The sequence below is a fragment of the Vitis riparia genome, chromosome 2 (genome assembly GCF_004353265.1).
Source record: "Vitis riparia cultivar Riparia Gloire de Montpellier isolate 1030 chromosome 2, EGFV_Vit.rip_1.0, whole genome shotgun sequence".
In the NCBI taxonomy this organism is placed as follows: Eukaryota; Viridiplantae; Streptophyta; class Magnoliopsida; order Vitales; family Vitaceae; genus Vitis; species Vitis riparia.
Genome location: NC_048432.1, coordinates 9246125 through 9265244, shown reverse-complemented (window position 1 = coordinate 9265244; position 19120 = coordinate 9246125). Strand labels below are relative to the sequence as shown.

At 31.6% G+C, this 19120-nt stretch overlaps 1 protein-coding gene and 1 non-coding gene across 2 annotated transcripts; both read left to right on the top strand.

Annotated features, from left to right (window-relative positions):
* Window positions 1-6560: 6560 nt before the first annotated feature.
* LOC117904300 (cellulose synthase-like protein D2) lies at window positions 6561-11531 on the top strand. Its single transcript, XM_034816840.1, is given in 4 exon segments — window positions 6561-7629; window positions 8253-9063; window positions 9416-11115; window positions 11117-11531. Coding segments are annotated over 4 exon segments (3372 nt in total). The 5' UTR covers window positions 6561-6802; the 3' UTR covers window positions 11151-11531.
* Window positions 11532-13428: 1897 nt separating this feature from the next.
* On the top strand, window positions 13429-13500 carry TRNAQ-UUG. Its single transcript has one exon. It is a non-coding gene; the product is annotated as a tRNA-Gln (tRNA).
* Window positions 13501-19120: the final 5620 nt, after the last annotated feature.

The following is a 19120-nucleotide window of genomic DNA, read 5'->3' as shown; positions in this document are numbered from 1 at the left end:
CTATCAAAATAATAAAAATAATTAATGCTTTAAATTATTTAATATATATTTTTAATTTTTTTAAAAAAATAATTTAAAATTAAAAAAAAATTGATTGATTAATTATAGATTAAATAAAATAATTCAGAATGTCATCTTTGTAATTGAGTAATAAATGTATGCATATAATAAAATTTTTGACTCATTTATACCTTAAAAAAATTAAATTTTATTTGCTTTTATATGCATTTAAAATTGAATAGTATTAGCAATGATTAATTTTGAATAATTATTCTTTACTTTTAACAAAATAAGTTAATTATTCTTTTATAAGATGTTAATATCCATATTTTTATAATATTTTTAAAATCATATTAATAACATTTAAAATTATTAATTTTGAAATATTATTATTTATTTTTAAAAAAATAAATCAATTAATGTTAATATCTGCTTTTTTCTAATATTTATAAAAAAACATAATTTATGATTTTATCATATTATTAATATTCATATTTTATTAAAAATTATTTATTTTGAATTTATTTGTAATTAAAAATTGTTTTTATTTTTAATAAGACGTGAATTAAATTTAGTTTACATTCTATAGATTAAATTTACAATTTATGTTTTTTTCAAAATCAAAATAAAAAAGTCTTTAATTTTTTTAGTGTTTGAAGAGTATTTTAAAAATAATTTGCATTAGAAAATCAAAATACTTTGTAATTGAGATGGATTGAAATCTCAGACTTTCATTTTCATAATCATTTAAGTTATCCAAACATCAGAATGAAATGTTTATTTCCACTCTTCGTTCTTGCGTACCGAAGACGAAGACGAGGCTCGAGAAGAGGGGTGATTCTGCAATCCAAAATACAACCCCAACAATAATCTTGAGAAAGAAACAATGGTGGTATTACTGGGAGTGTTTCAAGTGATGGAGAAGACTCCAAATCACTTTTTATGGGCTTCTTAAGCTGCTGCCTGGTGTTGAGGAAGAATTCAAAATATGTGAACTTTCCTTCACACAGACCAAATCCTAAAACTTGCAGTGGAAACCGACAACTCACAAGTGGCAAAATGCTTAAAATGCAAGCAAGCAGGCCAAACATTTGGCATTAAAAAACAAGGAACCAATCACTGGATTATTCTTCAATATTAATATTTTATTAGTCTGATAAAATCATAGGAACCTTCCCCTTGGGGAGGATGATGGAGGAATCCATTGTTACAATGTAAAAGATGCGTGTGGAGTTGAATTTGATGTATGGCGACATTAATTCAAATGATTGGGGAATTGACATCAAGAAATAAAGAATTAAAAAAAAAACGCTTTGGATCACCCTCAAGTCCTTCTCCTATGTGATCCTATCCGATTCCTCATCATCTGGTTCATGTTCATGTTCATGAAGATCTTATGTAACTTCAATTCCAAATCCATTGCTATATCTAGGTTGGAACATTACTAATTTTAGAGTAAAATGATTCTAAATAGCGTTTTTAATATTTTTAACCCTTAAATTAGGAAAATTTCAAGTATTAAGAATATTAAAAGCGTTTCTTATAATTACTACTAAACAGACTCTTAGTATTTTTTTATAATTCCATTTTAGGTTTTGTTTGATTCAAAGGAAAACATGAAAAGAAAAAACCAGGAAAAAAAAAATGAATTAAGGAAAAAAATGAATTAATTTGATATATTACTTTAAATTTATTTAATTTATTATTATTATTTTTTATTTTTTAAAACTGTGTTTTTTGAACTAATTTTAATTATATTTTATATATTTTTATAATAAAATTATATATATATATATATATATATATATATATATATATATATATAATTATTTTTTTTATTCATTTATTTATTTATTTTTCTCTTAGAGTTGCCTATTATGGGTGAAGTTCGCTCACTTCCATATTTTTATTTTATTTCTAATTTTCTTTACAACCTTTATAATTGTAAATTTGATGATTTGATGCACTATTTCAAATTCCAAATACAAGTTTATTTTCCATATTATTTTTTTAAGGTTATGTTTTATTTCGGAAAAATTTGAAGGAAACTATGATAAAATGAAATTAAAAAGATAAAGTAAAAGAAAATAAAAAATAAAAAATAAATTTAAATTTAATAAATTATTTTTACATGTTTCTTCAAACTCATTGTATTTATTTATTTTTATTATAATTAAATTAAATAGTTTTTAAATATATAAATTTTAACTTTATTTTATTTTATTTTTATATTTTCTATAATATAAACAAACATAAAAAAAAAATATTTTTTTTCAATTTTTTTTTCTCTTTTTAATATTTTCTTACTGTCAAACATAACTTTCAAACCTCCATTTCATGTTAGTAGTTGAGGAAATTTCGTATATTACTAAATCAATGGTAATTTGTCAATTTATCAAACCACACTTTTTTATAAATATTTTTAGGTCATCAGATTTTAATTTTTTAATAAATATTTAGTCAATGAATTTTTTATATTCAATAAACAACTGTCATTTTGAATATCGGGGTTTGGATTGGAACATCACCATGGGTTTGATCCTTAAAACAAACAAAAGCAGCCGGCAGCCAAAATACCACGTATGGGGCCCACACGCTCCTGTAGGTGTGGGATTCGCAATCACCGCCACGTGGCACGCGGTCTGGATATTCCCCACGCAACGTTCTCCCCACCGATTTTGGCGCGAGAGAAGCCGTCAGGGTTCTCCAACCTTTGATACTCAGTTGGACGAAACTGCCCTTCACATCTCCCCAGATTAACGGCATTGCCCTACCATTTTATTTAAATTAACGGTTGACGTGACCTTTTTTTCTATAGTTCAAAATATTTATTTATGTCACGTGACCTAAAAATACAAATATTACTAACTAATATTTTTAAAATGAAAAATAAGGGAGGGACATTGATGCCATTAATTTTTTTTTTTTAAATGCTTATTTTGAGCAAATAAATAAAAAATAAAAAATAAAAAATAAAAAATAAAAAGATAAAAATGAACGGTATGGGGTGTCACAATCCTTTACCTAAAATGCTTGATATTGGTTAAATCACCTCTCAAAGCTAAAGTGGGAAGGCACCTAACACTTTTGTGCTAACCACCATTTCCGAAAAAAGTAATGGTTACATTGACACATTTCCCATCTTTGTCGTCATCTTGTTAGAAAACGATGTGGGAAGGGAGAGTTGCAAAAAGAGAAAAAGGGGAGATGGCGACTGCCCTAGAAATAATCGGCAAAAGAGAGAAAAACAAAACATAATGGTGACCGGAAAAAGTCAGAACGGAGGAAAATGCAAGGCAAATTGTGAAGAATGTTCAAAGTGGAACTTCTTCTGTTTTTTACTGAGTTAGGTGTCATCTGATCTGAAAATAACCCTTGACCTAAATGAATTAAATTATCGTTAAATTGTGACATTTCAATTTAACAAAATTTGAATTGGACAAGTGATGAATCACACATTTGACATATAAGCATATATTAAAAAAAGGTGACACGTGATCAAATTTGAAAGGTTATAAAATTAATTTTGCAGATAAAATAAAATCTTTTAATTGAAATTAATAAGGAATTATAAAATGAATATTCTCCTAATAATTTTTTTTAATTAAGGAGATAAGTTGTTAAATTAAGAAATCAAATGATTTGAATTAACAATTAAATCTCAGGGGATTCCAAATCTAATGACTTAATTTCACATATAAATAATGGTAACTTGCAAGATGATCGACAAAAAACAATTTCATAGGGACAGGAAGCTTCATAAAAAAAGAGAAAACTTCATAAATTCTGCTTACAGTTGTAGATTTGTTTTGTTTTCTTTGATAAGTTCATTCGGAGAAAAAGCACTCTAAAGAAAAAATATTATTTTATAAAAAATATTATATTAGTCATTACCCAATAATCAATTAATTTTACTAAAATATTTTATTTTACATATTTTTCTATAATTTTAACTATTTTTATAAGATTTTACAAAAAAAATGGTGTTGTTATCTAAAAATAATTTATAAAAATAAAAGAAAAACATAAGTTCATTTGATTATATTTTTTGAAATTTGTTTTTAAAAAGAATTTTTTAAAAATAAAAAAAAAATTTAAACAAATTTAAGAAAACATGACCAAACACCATACATGTTTTAATCATAAAAATGATATTTAGATTATTTAAGTAAAATTATTATTTTTATTTTTAATTTCAATAAAAAAAAAAGAATAATATTATTTATAGGAAATGACTATTCAACCTATAATAAATTATTTTATTATTACTTAATTACGATTAGTCTAACCTTGAAAATGGTAAAAGAGCAGCTGCATTCAAATAATTCATGAGATTTTAAGGAAATTGTTGGCCTTTTCTTCTGGGATCTCAGTGTGAAATGGAGTTTATGTAAATGATCCAAGCACCAAATATTTGGTAAGAGGGTGCTGTCATGTGTCATGCTCCCTTGGACCATGATCAAGTCTCTCTTTCTAGAACTCCCTTACATTCAAACTCTTTAATCATCATCTATTTTGATTTAATATTTTTCCATAAACAAAAGACATTTTCTTAAAATAATTTAATTATTAATTTTATTTTATTTATAAATTAAGGAAGTGTGTCTCTAGAGACAAGCGGATGGATTCGCCATAATTTAAGGGAAAAACAATTTATTTATAAATGTCAAAAGTCAGCTGATAAGGAATGTGAACCCATCTAAGAAGAAACACGATAATGATTTTAAAATTAATTGATTAAAAGAGATGAAATAGTCTTTATATTCGCGAATTTATCTTATAACATATCTTTGATGTAAATACTCTTAACTATTTAAAGTATTTACTATTTACAACATACTTTAAAAGAAAGGGTTATTTTTTTAAAAAATAATATGAATGTTTTTGTCAAAATAAAACCAAATTGGATGATGGGTTAGATTTTAAAAATTGGTTTTTCAATAACTTTTTTAATCAAATAACTCATAATTTTGAATAATATTTTTTATAAAATAATTATAAATCATTTAAACTTTAAAACTATATTTAGTTCTAAAAAAATATAAGGAAAATGCAAAAGAAAGATAGTATAGAGGAAAAATATAAAGAAAAAAAATGAAGAAAAAAAAATTTAAGCTTAATAAATTATTTTTATATATTTCTTTAAACTCATTTCACTTGTTTTTCTTTCTTATATAAATATTAAATAATTTTAAAATATATAAAATTTTGATAATATTTAATTTATTTTTTTTAATGATGGAATTAAATAAAAGAATAATGGCTAACTCATCCAAAGATAATTTTTTATTATTAATTGTGGATAAGGTAAATTTTCAATTGCTTGAGTAGTAATGACGTGTGATATTTTTTAATTAGAATCTAAAGAAATTGATCGAGCTCAAGATATTTGAAAACCTTTTTTTTCCTCTCTCCTTGGCAGATGCCACGCTGTTCCTCCTTTAATGAAAAAAATATTTTTGGAAAAAAAAAAAAATTACGATGGCAAAAGTAGAAGTTAGAAGATATGCCAAGGGCATTGTTGGAATTATAGAAAATGAAGCTTTGTGCCACGTCATCACACGCTTGCGCTGCCGAGTAGAGTTCCTTTGCGGCTGTCGACTACCACCTGTCAACACACGTGAGCTTTACTTTTTCCACCTCCTCTTTTTCTTTCTAGAATAAGCCTTTCCCAGCCCCCCCCACCCCCCAAAAATATATATATATATATAGATATATATAAATTATTATTATTATTATTAAATAATTATTTATCTTATTTTTTTAATAGCAGAAAAAAATAAAAAATATTTCCAAATATTTTTAATATATATAGAAAAAGAAAGAAAATTGGAAATTAATTAAGTGTAGAAGAGGCTAAAAGAGAAGGATATATTAGGCAATTATAATCCTACTATTATTACAAATTTACAAAAACATGCGAAGAGAGACCTAGATTGACTGTACTGGAAACAGTAATAAAAGCCGCCATTGCATTCAGATTTCAGAAAAGCGGACGGCTGTCTCTCCAGTGTCTCGCCGCCTCATACGGCGTCGTTCCGACCCTCTATATATTCCATGTAATTCAGTAATTCTGCCTTTTCACACTCAAAACTCAAAAGTCGCCTTCAGAACTAAGAAACCCAGCCCCACATGCCCGCATAGTATACGAGAAAAACAAGGGCGATTTTGACTTGATTTTCGCTTCCATTCCCGTGTGTTTAATATTCAAAACGATGGGGCTGTGAAGGAGCGGCAGAGGGTTGTGTGGGTTTGTGATTGTGTTTGGCTGAGTCTTGGGTGAGACAAGGAGGTGATTAAAATAAGAATAGGAGTGAATTTGTGGAGGTTTGGACTTGGTCTGCTTGTGGGTTGTCCTTTGTTTTGTATCCCCTTGAAAGCTTGGAGGCCAGTTGGACAAATTTATTAGAATATCTGATTTGAATTCTTCAGACCCATTTCGCTGTTTTTTTTTTTTTAATTATTTCCTGTGGATTTGGTCAATCCAATACCTCCCTGCTTCTGCTGCCTTTCGTTCACTCATTCATTTATATAAAGGTACGTTTTTCAAGCACTCCCGTTCATCTCTCTGTTTTCTTCCTTTGAGTTCATAGAGAGAAAAGTAGTGAGAGTTTTTGAGAGAAAGAGGAAAAGTTTGATTTTTTTTTCTTTCTCTCATTTACCAAATGATCGCAAATGTATGGTTTATTTGGACTGGGTTAGAGTTTGAATGATTTTGAACTCTTTTGTTTTGTTTGGTTGTGTGGAATTTCAGGGTCTGGTGATATAGGTGTATAAGATTTTTGTGAATTTGGTAGGTGCAATGGGTTCAAGATTCTTCAACCCAAATAACCCTTCTGGGTCAGTAAACTCTGGTGAACACATTGAATTGAATAGTAGCTCCTGTACTTATGATCTTGATAGTGAAGCTGGGAGTCGTGAGTATGCAACCTACACAGTCCATTTACCCCCTACACCAGACAACAGACCCTCTGGACTGGATATCCAGTTGGACGGAAGGGTCTCACAGAGAATCGAGGAGCACTATACAGCCAATTCTATATTTACTGGTGGGCATAATAATGTTACTCGGGCCCATCTGATGGACAAGGTGGCCGAGTCCGAAGCGAGCCACCCCCAGATGGCGGGTTCTAAGGGGTCTACCTGTGCCATTCCAGGGTGTGATGCCAAGATCATGACTGATGAGAGGGGAGAAGATATTCTCCCTTGTGAATGCGATTTCAAGATTTGTAGGGATTGTCATGTTGATGCAGTTAGGACTGGTGATGGGATTTGCCCTGGTTGTAAAGAGCCTTACAAGGGTGAATTTGCAGCGGTTGATAATGGCCGGGTTTTGACCTTGTCATCGACTGTTGGGGTGTTCAAGGAGGAAAGGAGGCTGTCTTTGTTGAAATCTTCATCACCAAGGTCGACATTGATGAAGAGCCAGACGGCAGAATTTGATCACAATGGATGGTTGTTTGAAACAAAAGGCACTTATGGATATGGAAATGCTATATGGCCAGAGGAGGGTGGAAATGCGAATGGAGAAATTGAAAATGCAGGTGAATCCATTAAGCTTCTCAGCAAACCATGGAGGCCCCTGACTCGCAAGCTGTCTATAAGAGCGGCAGTCCTCAGCCCATATCGGTATAATCTCTTTTCTTATTCTTTTTCTGCTGAAGAGCGTGTTAATTTTCTCTCATGTTTTTATACTTGTTCATATGAAGATTTACTAATTGTTTCAAGTACCTTTTCTCTAAGTTGTCTGGGAAGATGCCACATATTCATACATAACCTGGCCACATTCTTTTGATTATTAATGACAGACAAAATATAAAAATTGAAATATAAAATATAGGGCAAGATCAATTAGCTGATTTTTCTTGGTTTGTTTATAGGCTGATTTGAAACTGCCATAAGAAATAAGGTCCTGGATGTTCTTTGGCACCCACAAGCAGAAGCAGGGAGGTATTGGATTGACCAAATCCACAGGAAATAATTAAAAAAAAAACAGCGAAATGGGTCTGAAGAATTCAAATCAGATATTCTAAAAAGAAGTTTATCTTAATTATTCCTTCATTTTTCAAACAGTATGGATGATTGGTTCAACCAAGTTTAGATGCGTATACATTGTTTCATTTGATGGGCAATCATTTACTGGCTTTTTAGCATTAATTCAAAACAGTTATGAATGTTGAGACTGAATAACTAAAAAAGAATGGCGGTTGCTGTCATCATCTCTGAATTTTGTTGCTTGTGTGTTTTTCCAGGCTTCTAGTCTTAGTCCGAATGGCTTTTCTTGGATTATTTCTGACATGGAGGATTAGAAACCCTAATGAGGATGCAATGTGGCTATGGGGTATGTCTGTGGTGTGTGAGATCTGGTTCGCCTTTTCTTGGTTACTCGATCAGCTTCCAAAGCTCTGCCCTATTAATCGTTGTGCTGACCTCAATGTCTTAAAAGAGAAATTTGAAACACCTAATCCCAGAAACCCCACAGGAAAATCTGATCTTCCTGGAATAGATATGTTTGTATCAACTGCAGATCCAGAGAAAGAACCCCCTCTTGTCACTGCAAACACCATTTTGTCTATCCTGGCAGCTGATTATCCAGTTGAGAAGCTCTCCTGTTATGTTTCTGATGATGGAGGTGCCCTTCTGACCTTTGAGGCCATGGCTGAAGCTGCAAGTTTTGCCAATTTGTGGGTCCCATTTTGCCGAAAGCATGATATTGAGCCAAGGAACCCGGAATCTTATTTCACTCTGAAGAGAGATCCTTATAAGAACAAGGTACGCCCAGATTTTGTCAGAGATCGTAGACGAGTAAAGAGAGAGTATGATGAGTATAAGGTTCGCATTAATGGCCTTCCTGATTCAATCCGACGTCGTTCTGATGCCTATAATGCTCGGGAGGAGATAAAAGCTTTGAAGCTTCAGAGACAGAATAAAAATGATGATGAGACACTGGAAAGTGTGAAGGTTCCAAAGGCTACCTGGATGGCTGATGGAACTCATTGGCCGGGAACTTGGGTGGTTCCTGGACCTGAGCACTCTAAGGGTGATCATGCTGGAATCATACAGGTAAATTTCTACCAGCAGTATCTGATCTATTATCCTCTGTGAATCAGCAACACAATAGATTTGATAGTGGTTTGTGAACTGAATATCACACACATGCACCATAGACTCATAACATCTCATGAAGAAACAACTAGCATTTCTCTACTTGATTAGGTTACTCAATTCCTTCTCATGTCTCACTAGCTTATCCTGCATATTAGCGATGTTACTTCCCCAGATTTTTTTTACTTTGAATCAGTTTCTTTGGGAATAGCATTAATAAAAATCTAGTTTCATTGTTTCTTGTATATATTTAGTACATTCTTTGATAATGATGGTCAATGACTAATTAGGTGAGATTTATCAATTGCAGGTGATGTTGAAGCCTCCCAGTGATGAACCACTAAATGGCAGTTCCATTGATGCAAAGCCCATTGATCTAACTGAAATTGACATTCGTCTCCCCATGCTGGTTTATGTTTCCCGTGAAAAGCGTCCTGGTTATGACCACAACAAGAAGGCTGGTGCCATGAATGCCCTGGTTCGAGCCTCGGCCATCATGTCCAATGGCCCTTTCATTCTAAACCTTGACTGCGACCACTACATCTACTACTCTGAAGCATTGAGAGAAGGCATGTGCTACATGATGGATCGTGGTGGTGACCGCCTTTGTTATGTCCAGTTTCCCCAGAGGTTTGAAGGAATTGACCCTTCTGATCGCTATGCAAACCGCAACACGGTTTTCTTCGATGTCAACATGCGGGCCCTTGATGGACTTCAAGGTCCCATGTATGTGGGAACTGGATGCCTCTTCAGGAGGACTGCCCTTTATGGTTTTGATCCACCTCGGTCAAAGGAACACCCTGGTTGCTGCAGCTGCTGCTTTGGCCGTGGCAAGAAGAAGCCTGCAAGTGTTGCCAATGCCCCTGAAGAGGAAGATGAGTCACATAGATTGCGAGAAACTGATGATGAAATGAGCTTAGCTCTTCTTCCAAAGAGTTTTGGAAATTCAAGTTTCCTGATTGATTCAATCCCAGTGGCAGAGTTCCAAGGCAGGCCTCTGGCTGATCATCCCTCTGTGAAGAATGGACGACAACCTGGTGCTCTCACCATTTCTAGGGAGCCGCTTGGTGCGGCTACAGTGGCAGAGGCAATCAGTGTCATCTCATGTTGGTACGAGGATAAAACCGAATGGGGCCAGCGAGTTGGGTGGATTTACGGGTCAGTGACAGAAGATGTAGTAACAGGGTATAGGATGCACAACCGTGGATGGAGATCCATCTATTGTGTGACCAAGCGGGATGCCTTCCGTGGGACTGCCCCGATCAATCTCACTGATAGGCTACACCAGGTGCTCAGGTGGGCTACTGGCTCAGTCGAGATATTTTTCTCTCGTAATAATGCTCTTCTGGCCAGCCATAGGATGAAGTTTCTGCAGAAGATTGCTTACATGAATGTTGGAATTTATCCCTTCACTTCCATTTTCCTCGTTGTGTACTGCTTCCTCCCTGCACTTTCCCTCTTCTCGGGCGAGTTCATCGTTCAATCCCTCAGTGTGGCCTTCCTCTCATACCTTCTGGGCATCACCATAACCCTCTGTCTACTTGCTGTGCTGGAGATCAAGTGGTCCGGCATTACATTGGAGGAATGGTGGCGAAATGAGCAGTTCTGGTTGATTGGAGGCACCAGTGCCCATCTTGCTGCTGTGATCCAGGGCTTACTAAAGGTGGTGGCAGGCATTGAGATCTCCTTCACTTTGACGTCAAAATCAGCTGGTGATGATGCAGACGAAGACTTCGCTGATCTCCATCTTATCAAATGGACATTCCTGATGATACCACCAATCACAATCATCATAACCAACTTGATTGGCATAGCTGTTGGGGTCGTCAGAACAATATACAGCGAACTCCCACAGTGGAGCCGTTTGTTAGGAGGCGTGTTCTTCAGCTTCTGGGTGTTGGTTCATCTCTACCCTTTTGCCAAAGGACTGATGGGAAGACGGGGGAGGACACCGACAATTGTGTTTGTTTGGGCGGGACTCATTGCAATCACCATTTCCCTCCTCTGGGTGGCTTGATCCTCCATCCAGCAGTTCTGGAATTTGAGGGTCGTTTGAGTTCCCATGATCTTCCATTCTCATTCTCCATTCGTTCATACCTTGTAACAAAGTCTGGGCTTGGCTCTTATTTACAGCAACTCATGGACTCCATTGCCCATTGTTTAATCCTGGGATCAAAGGGTTGCATACATCTTACACATGTATTCTTTTATAATTTAGAGGATTTATAGAAGATTAAAGCCCGATTCATTCCATAGAGACTTTCAAGTTCAGCTCTGTATCTTTCTGCGACCCATTTGGAAAACAGACTACATAGCAGGATCATTTTTCATTTTTCTTGCATTCTCTAACTTTTTCTCTCAATCAGTTTTGTTCATATCACAGTGTACACATTTCTGGAAATAAAATCAATTGATTGTGATTTAAAGTCTCTGGTTGAAATGAGTTTATGACCTTGCTTCTCTGATATCAATGGCAGGATGCTCTTTTGTGCTTTCAGCAAGAAAATTTGGAAGTGGAGAATCTGTCTTCAAAGCAAAGGGCAGTTTGGTCATGTTTTCCTTTTGTTTTAAAAAACGGATAAAAATATCTACTACTTGTTTTTTAAAAATTGTTTTTTATTTTACTTTATGTTTAAAAATTGTTTCTAAAGAATAACGACCAACCAATAGTAGAAAATTTTAATAGAAAATTTTAAAAACAGTTTTCTATTTTTAAAAACAAAAAATTGTTTTTAAATCACACAACAAAAATAGACCTTAATATTCTTACTCTCATTATGAAAACAATGAAAATATTATATTTCCTGAAAATATATTAAATATTCTTAATTTTTTGGAAGCCTAGTTTTATAATTATGAAGGCTTTATTTCTAGTTAAAGATTTGAGGAAAATTGTGTTTCCATAAACCGAAGTTTATAAAATACAAATTTTAAGCATCTATATAAAAATAATTAATATTTCATATATTTTTTGTTCAAATATACTATATTTGACCATTCAAGTACTACTTTTTAATGTTATAGGTACTATATTTGATATCTTAGATACTACCCTCGACCATTGAGTACATGAAATTTGAATTTTTTTAATGAGTTTTTATTTTGTAATTATTTTCATATAATCGTCTGAAAACACATTTTTTTCCTAAAAATTTCTCAAAATTTTAAAATAAATAACTCATACATTATTTTAAATAATTATTATCATTTTTCATTCTACGATAAATTAAAGCATTACTTTCATTGTTATGTTTTCTCTACTCAAAAGAGAAAAAAAATATTTTCATTTTTCTTATAAAACTAAATAAAAATTAAATGACTTTTATTTTAATTTTTTTGTGGAAAGAATTCAAATATTTCATTAATTAATTATTATTATTATTTTTAATAATTTTCGTTGAAAGACCCAAAAACTTAAAATAATTGATAAAATATATCTAATTATAAATCTAATTCTCCTTTTTTGCCCATAATTTTTTATTCTCACATATTATTATTATTATATTCTTTGAAATAACATTCAAAAGGGTGAAACATCATGATGGCTCATCTCAATAAACTCAATCAAACTATACAATAAAGTCCAATAAGGAGGTAGTTGAAGAAGATTAAGTTAATCAAACTTTGTCGTATGGACAACAACTATGAAGTTTTGACTTAGTATCATGCACCACATGCTACAACAATCAACATTTAAGATTAAATTTGAATATAGTAGTAGCCTTCTAGAGTTTCCATTCAATGGTACCAACATTATGTCTTGTGAGACATTTTCTAAGTATGATATAAAAATGGTATTCAATGAAAAAGTCGAATGATTTATATTTAAACATGATCTTATTTTTCTTTTATCATGTTGGTAGGTTGATCCCATTTATTTGTATTTTTTTTCACATAACTTTATTCAACATTTTTTATTTGATAGTGTATAGATAATGAAGGAGTCAGGTTTAAAGATTTCGAGAATATAGAGTGTGTTTGATAGTGATTTTAGAAAGTGTTTTTAAACTTCCTTATACTTGAAATTTTTTATGTTTTATGTATTAAAAAAAGAAGTTAAAAACACTTCTTAAAATCGTTACCAACACGCAATTGGAATTGTCCAAGTCATGCAGTTGATTCTTTATCCTCTTGGAAGGTGGTAGTGCAATGAAAACCATGGTGGAATTTCATCTGCCAGGAGCCTTTGAAATTCTTAAAACAAGGGTTGGAAGCAGCTCAACCATCGCCGACAAAACCCACCAACTCTTAACTCTAAAGTTTCAAAGTATTCTAACTTTGGAAATAAAATTTTTAATAATGGTGGCCAACCGCTAGCGGTGGGGTTCCATGGTGTAGTGGTTAGCACTCTGGACTTTGAATCCAGCGACCTGGGTTCGAATCCCGGTGGGACCTCCTACCCTGTAGCATTTATTTCTTTTTTTTTCACTTTTTCTTTCATCCAACCTAATCCTTTGTTTGTGGTTTCTCCAACATACATTTAAAGATTTTTATTTTAATAATTATGCATAAACAAAACTTTTCTTTTCAATGTAGACAAGCCTCCATGAGACTTGCAAGCAATAAAAAAATTTAGGGGGTAGTTTGATAAATTAATTTAGTGACTTAAAGATAAGTTATTAAGTAAATTAAATACTACAACTTCAGAGTTAAAAATGGTTGTAAATATTAAGTTAAAATTGTTAATTTATTCTTAGTTTATTTTTTTTTGTCTTATTTGCTCATATCTAATGAGAATATATTTAATTTTTTTTAATAATAAACATTAATAACAACCAATGAGAATAAATATGTCAATTTAATAACTTAAAATAAATTTAATTTAATTTTATCAAATAATATTAATATTTAAAATAAAACAAGTAATAAGTTTTAAGTTAACAATTTAATTTAAAGTCAACTTAGTATATTAAGTAATAAGTATTAAGTTTTATTAAACATTGGCTTAGTTTCAAAGAAAAGGGTTTAAAATTTTGCTTAATTGACTTAACACTTGTCTATTGTTACAATATTCCAATAATCAAATATGACCATCAAGATAACTATAAATTACCTTGTAAACAAAAATTTTAGAAAGTCCTATAAAATAAGTGAAATTATAGAAAAAGTATGCAAACAAAATTTTTGTATTAAAATAAATATGGGGTGAAATCTTTGTGATAATATTCTTTACAAAAAAAATATTTTTCTTCTAATTCAGTTACTTTGATCACAATCTGAAGGATGATAAAGAAAGTGTTTTCTTGGAGTTAAAGATCAATTGGGAGCTTAGAGTGGTTTGTTCCTGAATAAATTTGTTAAATGACAAAGAACACATTTGAAGTAATTTTGCGATTTCTTGGACTTGTAGAGATATTTTGTAATTTTTTTTCCCTTTGAGAAGCCTTTTTTTTTTTTTTTTCCTATGTGAAGTTGTTTTTCCCATCCTTTCTATTAAAGGAAGTTAATATTATTTATAGGCGAAATTAGAGAATTAAATTTGGATATCCCAAGATTTGATTGCTTGGTTCAAAGCATTTGGTTTCTTGATTTTAGCTACTAATAAAATTTATCAATTTAGGAAATTTATTAATAAGATAATTTTTTTTTTCTAATTCCCCTTTTTACTTTAATTAATTGATTTTATTTTATTTTGAAAGACTTAATTTTGTAACCTTCCAAATTTTGTCATATGTCACCTTTTGAATTGCATATCACATGTCCAATGTATATGACTTATTGTTTGTCAAACCCAAGGTTTATTGAACTAAGGAGTCATAATTTTGAAGACCAATTTAATGGTAATTTAATCCACTAAAATTTTGATGTCTACAAATGCCCTTATTTCAAGACGTATCATGTACATGCCTTGTCATGTGTACAAAGTGGGTTTGAAATTAGCTTTTTGATATTTTTTTTTCTAAAGAAATATTTTAATAGGAAATTTTCCTATTTCAAAATATCTTTCTCCCACTTTTTCTAAATAGTGCATTATTTTCTTTATTTTCTTTCACTTGGTATCAAAAAAAGATCTTGTGTTAATAGAAAAGTTTTTTATTTCAACATTCACTTTTTTTTTTCATAGGTATCTTCCATTCCAATTTGTCTTTCATATTTCTTTTAATATAAAAAAGACAATAATCTGAAAGACTCAACTTAAACTCTTCATGAGAAGTTGTTCATCCTTGACAAATTGCATGTCCATTCTTAATCATGCACTTCCATGGGGGACCACATGTGGAGGGTGTCACCATACCTCGTATAGCATCATGGGGCGTGTATGGTGCATGTAGGAATGTATGCCTAAAATAGTAGTGGGAAGTAACATGATCCTCTTCTTCTTATGTATTGCCCTTTATAGTGCTTTGTGTTTGAATTGAACCCCTAAAAGTAAGAAATGATGTAACAAAGTTAGACTTGATTGTTTCCTTGCTATCCTTTTTATACATTGACATTGATGTGCACATTCAACCCATATCTCTTATATTATACATAACTTGGTTGTAATAGCAATTGCATAGAGGATACAAGTCACGAGTTCCTTATAAGTGGATAAGTTATCCATATTCAATTCATGGATTTGAGCAATCTAATAGAGACTATTGTGCATTACCTCTTAATTGGAGGGATGACTTGTCTTAGTCGTTATGATAAGTTTTCCATGGTAAGTGTACTAGTGTATGTGATACACACTGGACAAGACTTATAGTCAATCATAATGTAAACGTAAGACTATTAATTGTCATGATTCACCAAGCTACTATACTTTATAAACTCTCAACCTTGAGAGGATATTGAACTTGTGCTAAAATCAACAAGAGGTTTTGACCTATGGGTAAGACCCTAAAGTGGTCATATAACCCTAAGAATTAGGTTATTATTGATGGAGACTGGTGGCAACATGTATTCTCAATAGACGCACCATGATATCTCATGGGTTCGAGATAATGTGTCCTTGTGGGTGATCTAAAGGACATGTGATCATGAAATCTATGGTTGCATTAATTCCTTTAGTGGAATTTGACATATGCTTCCTGAAGATTAATTGATCACATAATAAGTGGGATTTGTAACTCAATCATTTGAGAGGTAATCTTAATAGGTGATAGCACTACCTTGTTAGATTACAACACTAGTTCATGAAGGTCTATGTGCAGTGGATAGTAGGTCACGGACCTCAAGCTTCGCCATGTTGTTATTTGCATATGGTATTAGAGTGCAGTTGATTCTCTGTGGTGGGATGTTGAATCAACTTCATAATTAGATTCTAAGGGAGCCAATACTCCTATGGGTCCCAATGGTGCCCACTTTGAGCTTAGATACATGATGACATGGTTTATGAATGTTGGATTAACTCTAAGTTCACTTTTGTGCATGAAAGCATTTTGGTAATTACATAAGGTTACATAGGGGATAGTAAACAAGGTATTTGGATTAGGTTAATTGATTAATTAGATTACCATGTGTGGTTAATCAATCAATTAAGACCTGTTTTGGGCTAGAATAAGTGACCTAAGCCCATGTGAGCTAAATTCACTTAAGCCCAGTAAGGGAACCCTATAAATGTCTCTTAGGGGTTAAGGTAGGGTTTCAAAGACTTTAGTTAGTCATCTTCCACCTCTAGAGAGAGAAAACCAAAGCTTTCTCTCTTTCAAAGCCCACAATTTGAAGTGCCAAGGTTGTGATCAGAGTCATTGAGAGGAAGATTTTAGGTGTGTGAGACCTTTGCAGGTTGTAAGCTTCATCTTCATTCGATGAATTTCAATTTGGGAACATCCAAATTGTAGGTATGAGTTTTAATCTCTAGATTTGTATCATACTATGGTTTTTGAAGCCATTTATTTTCGTTGTGTTAGATATAGAGATCCCTAGGGATAGATGCAAGCACCCTATGAGATCCAAGACATAAGAATGGAGTAATATGAGGTTCCTAACAACTAGTATCAGAGCTCTAGGGTAAGTTCTTGCATGGTAGATCTGTTCTAGGGTGTGCTAACTCCATTTTTGTAGGGTATTTTTTTTTATCCCATGACCCTTAGGGATAAAATTAAATTTGTGCATATATGAATCTATTGTGATTGATAATTGTTTGATTATTGTTCTTTAGATTGGGTTGTACACTTCATAAGTGGTATAAGATTTTTATTTGATTGTAAAAATCTTTTCACTTTAATAGATGGGTTGTAAGCTCCATTATAAGGGTATAATAATTTTTTATTATTGTAAAAAAATTTCTTTTTATCCATTTATGTTGACCTAAGAGAAAGAAAGATTGTTAAAGTTTCCTTGTTGAGATCCTATGGTGACTTAAAAAGAAAGAAAGATTCTTGGAAGTTCTTGTTTTGAGATCCATGACATCACATTGATGTCAATTTTGACTCAAACTTAGGACTACTTCTATGAATTTCTTAGGGTAAACCAAATATGGTTTTGAAGCTTAGGAAGTCAAGAATCCAACGTTTCAAACGATTTGTAATTTGGAGTTGAAACAAAGGAGATATGATGATTGAAACAAGGTTGCACAAAAAACATGTTGTTTCGGGATTGAGTTCATGCTAGATTGTTTTTGGTTGTTTGGGCTTCATTTTGGTTTTTTTTTTTGGTGGCAATTGGGTCTTTTAGGGTGTTTTAATTTTTACTAACCTTAATATTTGGTTGGAGAGCTATTTTGGTAATTTGGATTTTGTTCAAATTTTAATCACCAAATATGCAACAGGATCCTTAAAGGCCATGGGAAAATTTTTATTTAATTATTTCCTTATTTATTCTTTATGGTTTTTATAAATTGCATATGTGGCCTTAAGATATTTTGGTATTCTTAATTGGAAATAAATTTTCATGAATTTTTCAAAATTGGGAAACTTATTTAAACCAGAATGTGCATGGTTAGGAAATTTTATTTTAGGAAAAGATAAGTTGGAAAAGGATTAATAACTTTATCTCATTTTTAAAATTAATTCTTAGAGATTTTAATTTTATTTAAAATCTTCTCAAATATTAGAGATCTCTAAGAATAAAATCTTTCTTTTAAGGAAAAGCTCTTGTTTTTCCAATTCTTTATAAAATAATCTTTTTCTTATTTTGCAAAAGATTATGATTTAAAGAAAATAAGTTAATTTTGAAAATTCATGATAGATAAGTTATACTTAAGAATGTTACTAAAATAAGTGTTAAAACCAAAAGAAAAATATTTTGGTATTCTTATTAAATTTTCATGAGAAGATCTTTTCAAGATTATTTATTTATTTTGGTTGTTACTAATAAGAATGTTATTTCTTTTGAAATTATCTACTTAGTTATGGATAAGTAGTTTTATAGGTTCTCTCTCCTTAAGAGAAAGAGAATTACACCTATATAGTCTTCCAAGCCCTTCCCATTGAAAAAATAAAAGAGGAAACCATTTAGTTTGGATATGAATAGTTCGAATATAAGGAGTATGAGAGAAATTCTTTTAACACAAGACTCCCAGTTTGAAAGATAAATCACGGATTTGGAAAATCTCATGATAAGAAGGGTTGCCAAAATATTTTTGGAAGGTTTAGTAATTTAATGGAGATATAAAATATTTTGAAAATACTTTCTAAAAAGATATAAATGCTACATTAGTACTCACTATTGACATTAAATATTGGTGACAACCATTGATTGATTACTTAGAGCATGGGAAACAACCCGATGAATTAAGGTATCAAACATAAATACGACGTTGAGCACCACACTTCATTTACTACAAAAAACACTTCATCATCATTCATTTGATGGAGTACTTCTTTGATGCTTAGGAAAAAAAGAGGTGAATCAAGTAATTAAAAGCTTATTCTGGGGTCTGTTGGGGTCATCACCATGAGTTGATGTATTCTGACTTTTGGATCAAGACCTGACATTTCTTTGTATGCCCATGCAAAGATATCCTTTTATTTGAGCAATAACTTAAGATAACTTTTCTCTTCAAAAGGACTTAAAATCATATTAACATAGATTGACCTTAGGTTTTTATTGATACCCAAGTTGAGTTATTTTAACTCATCTATAGTGG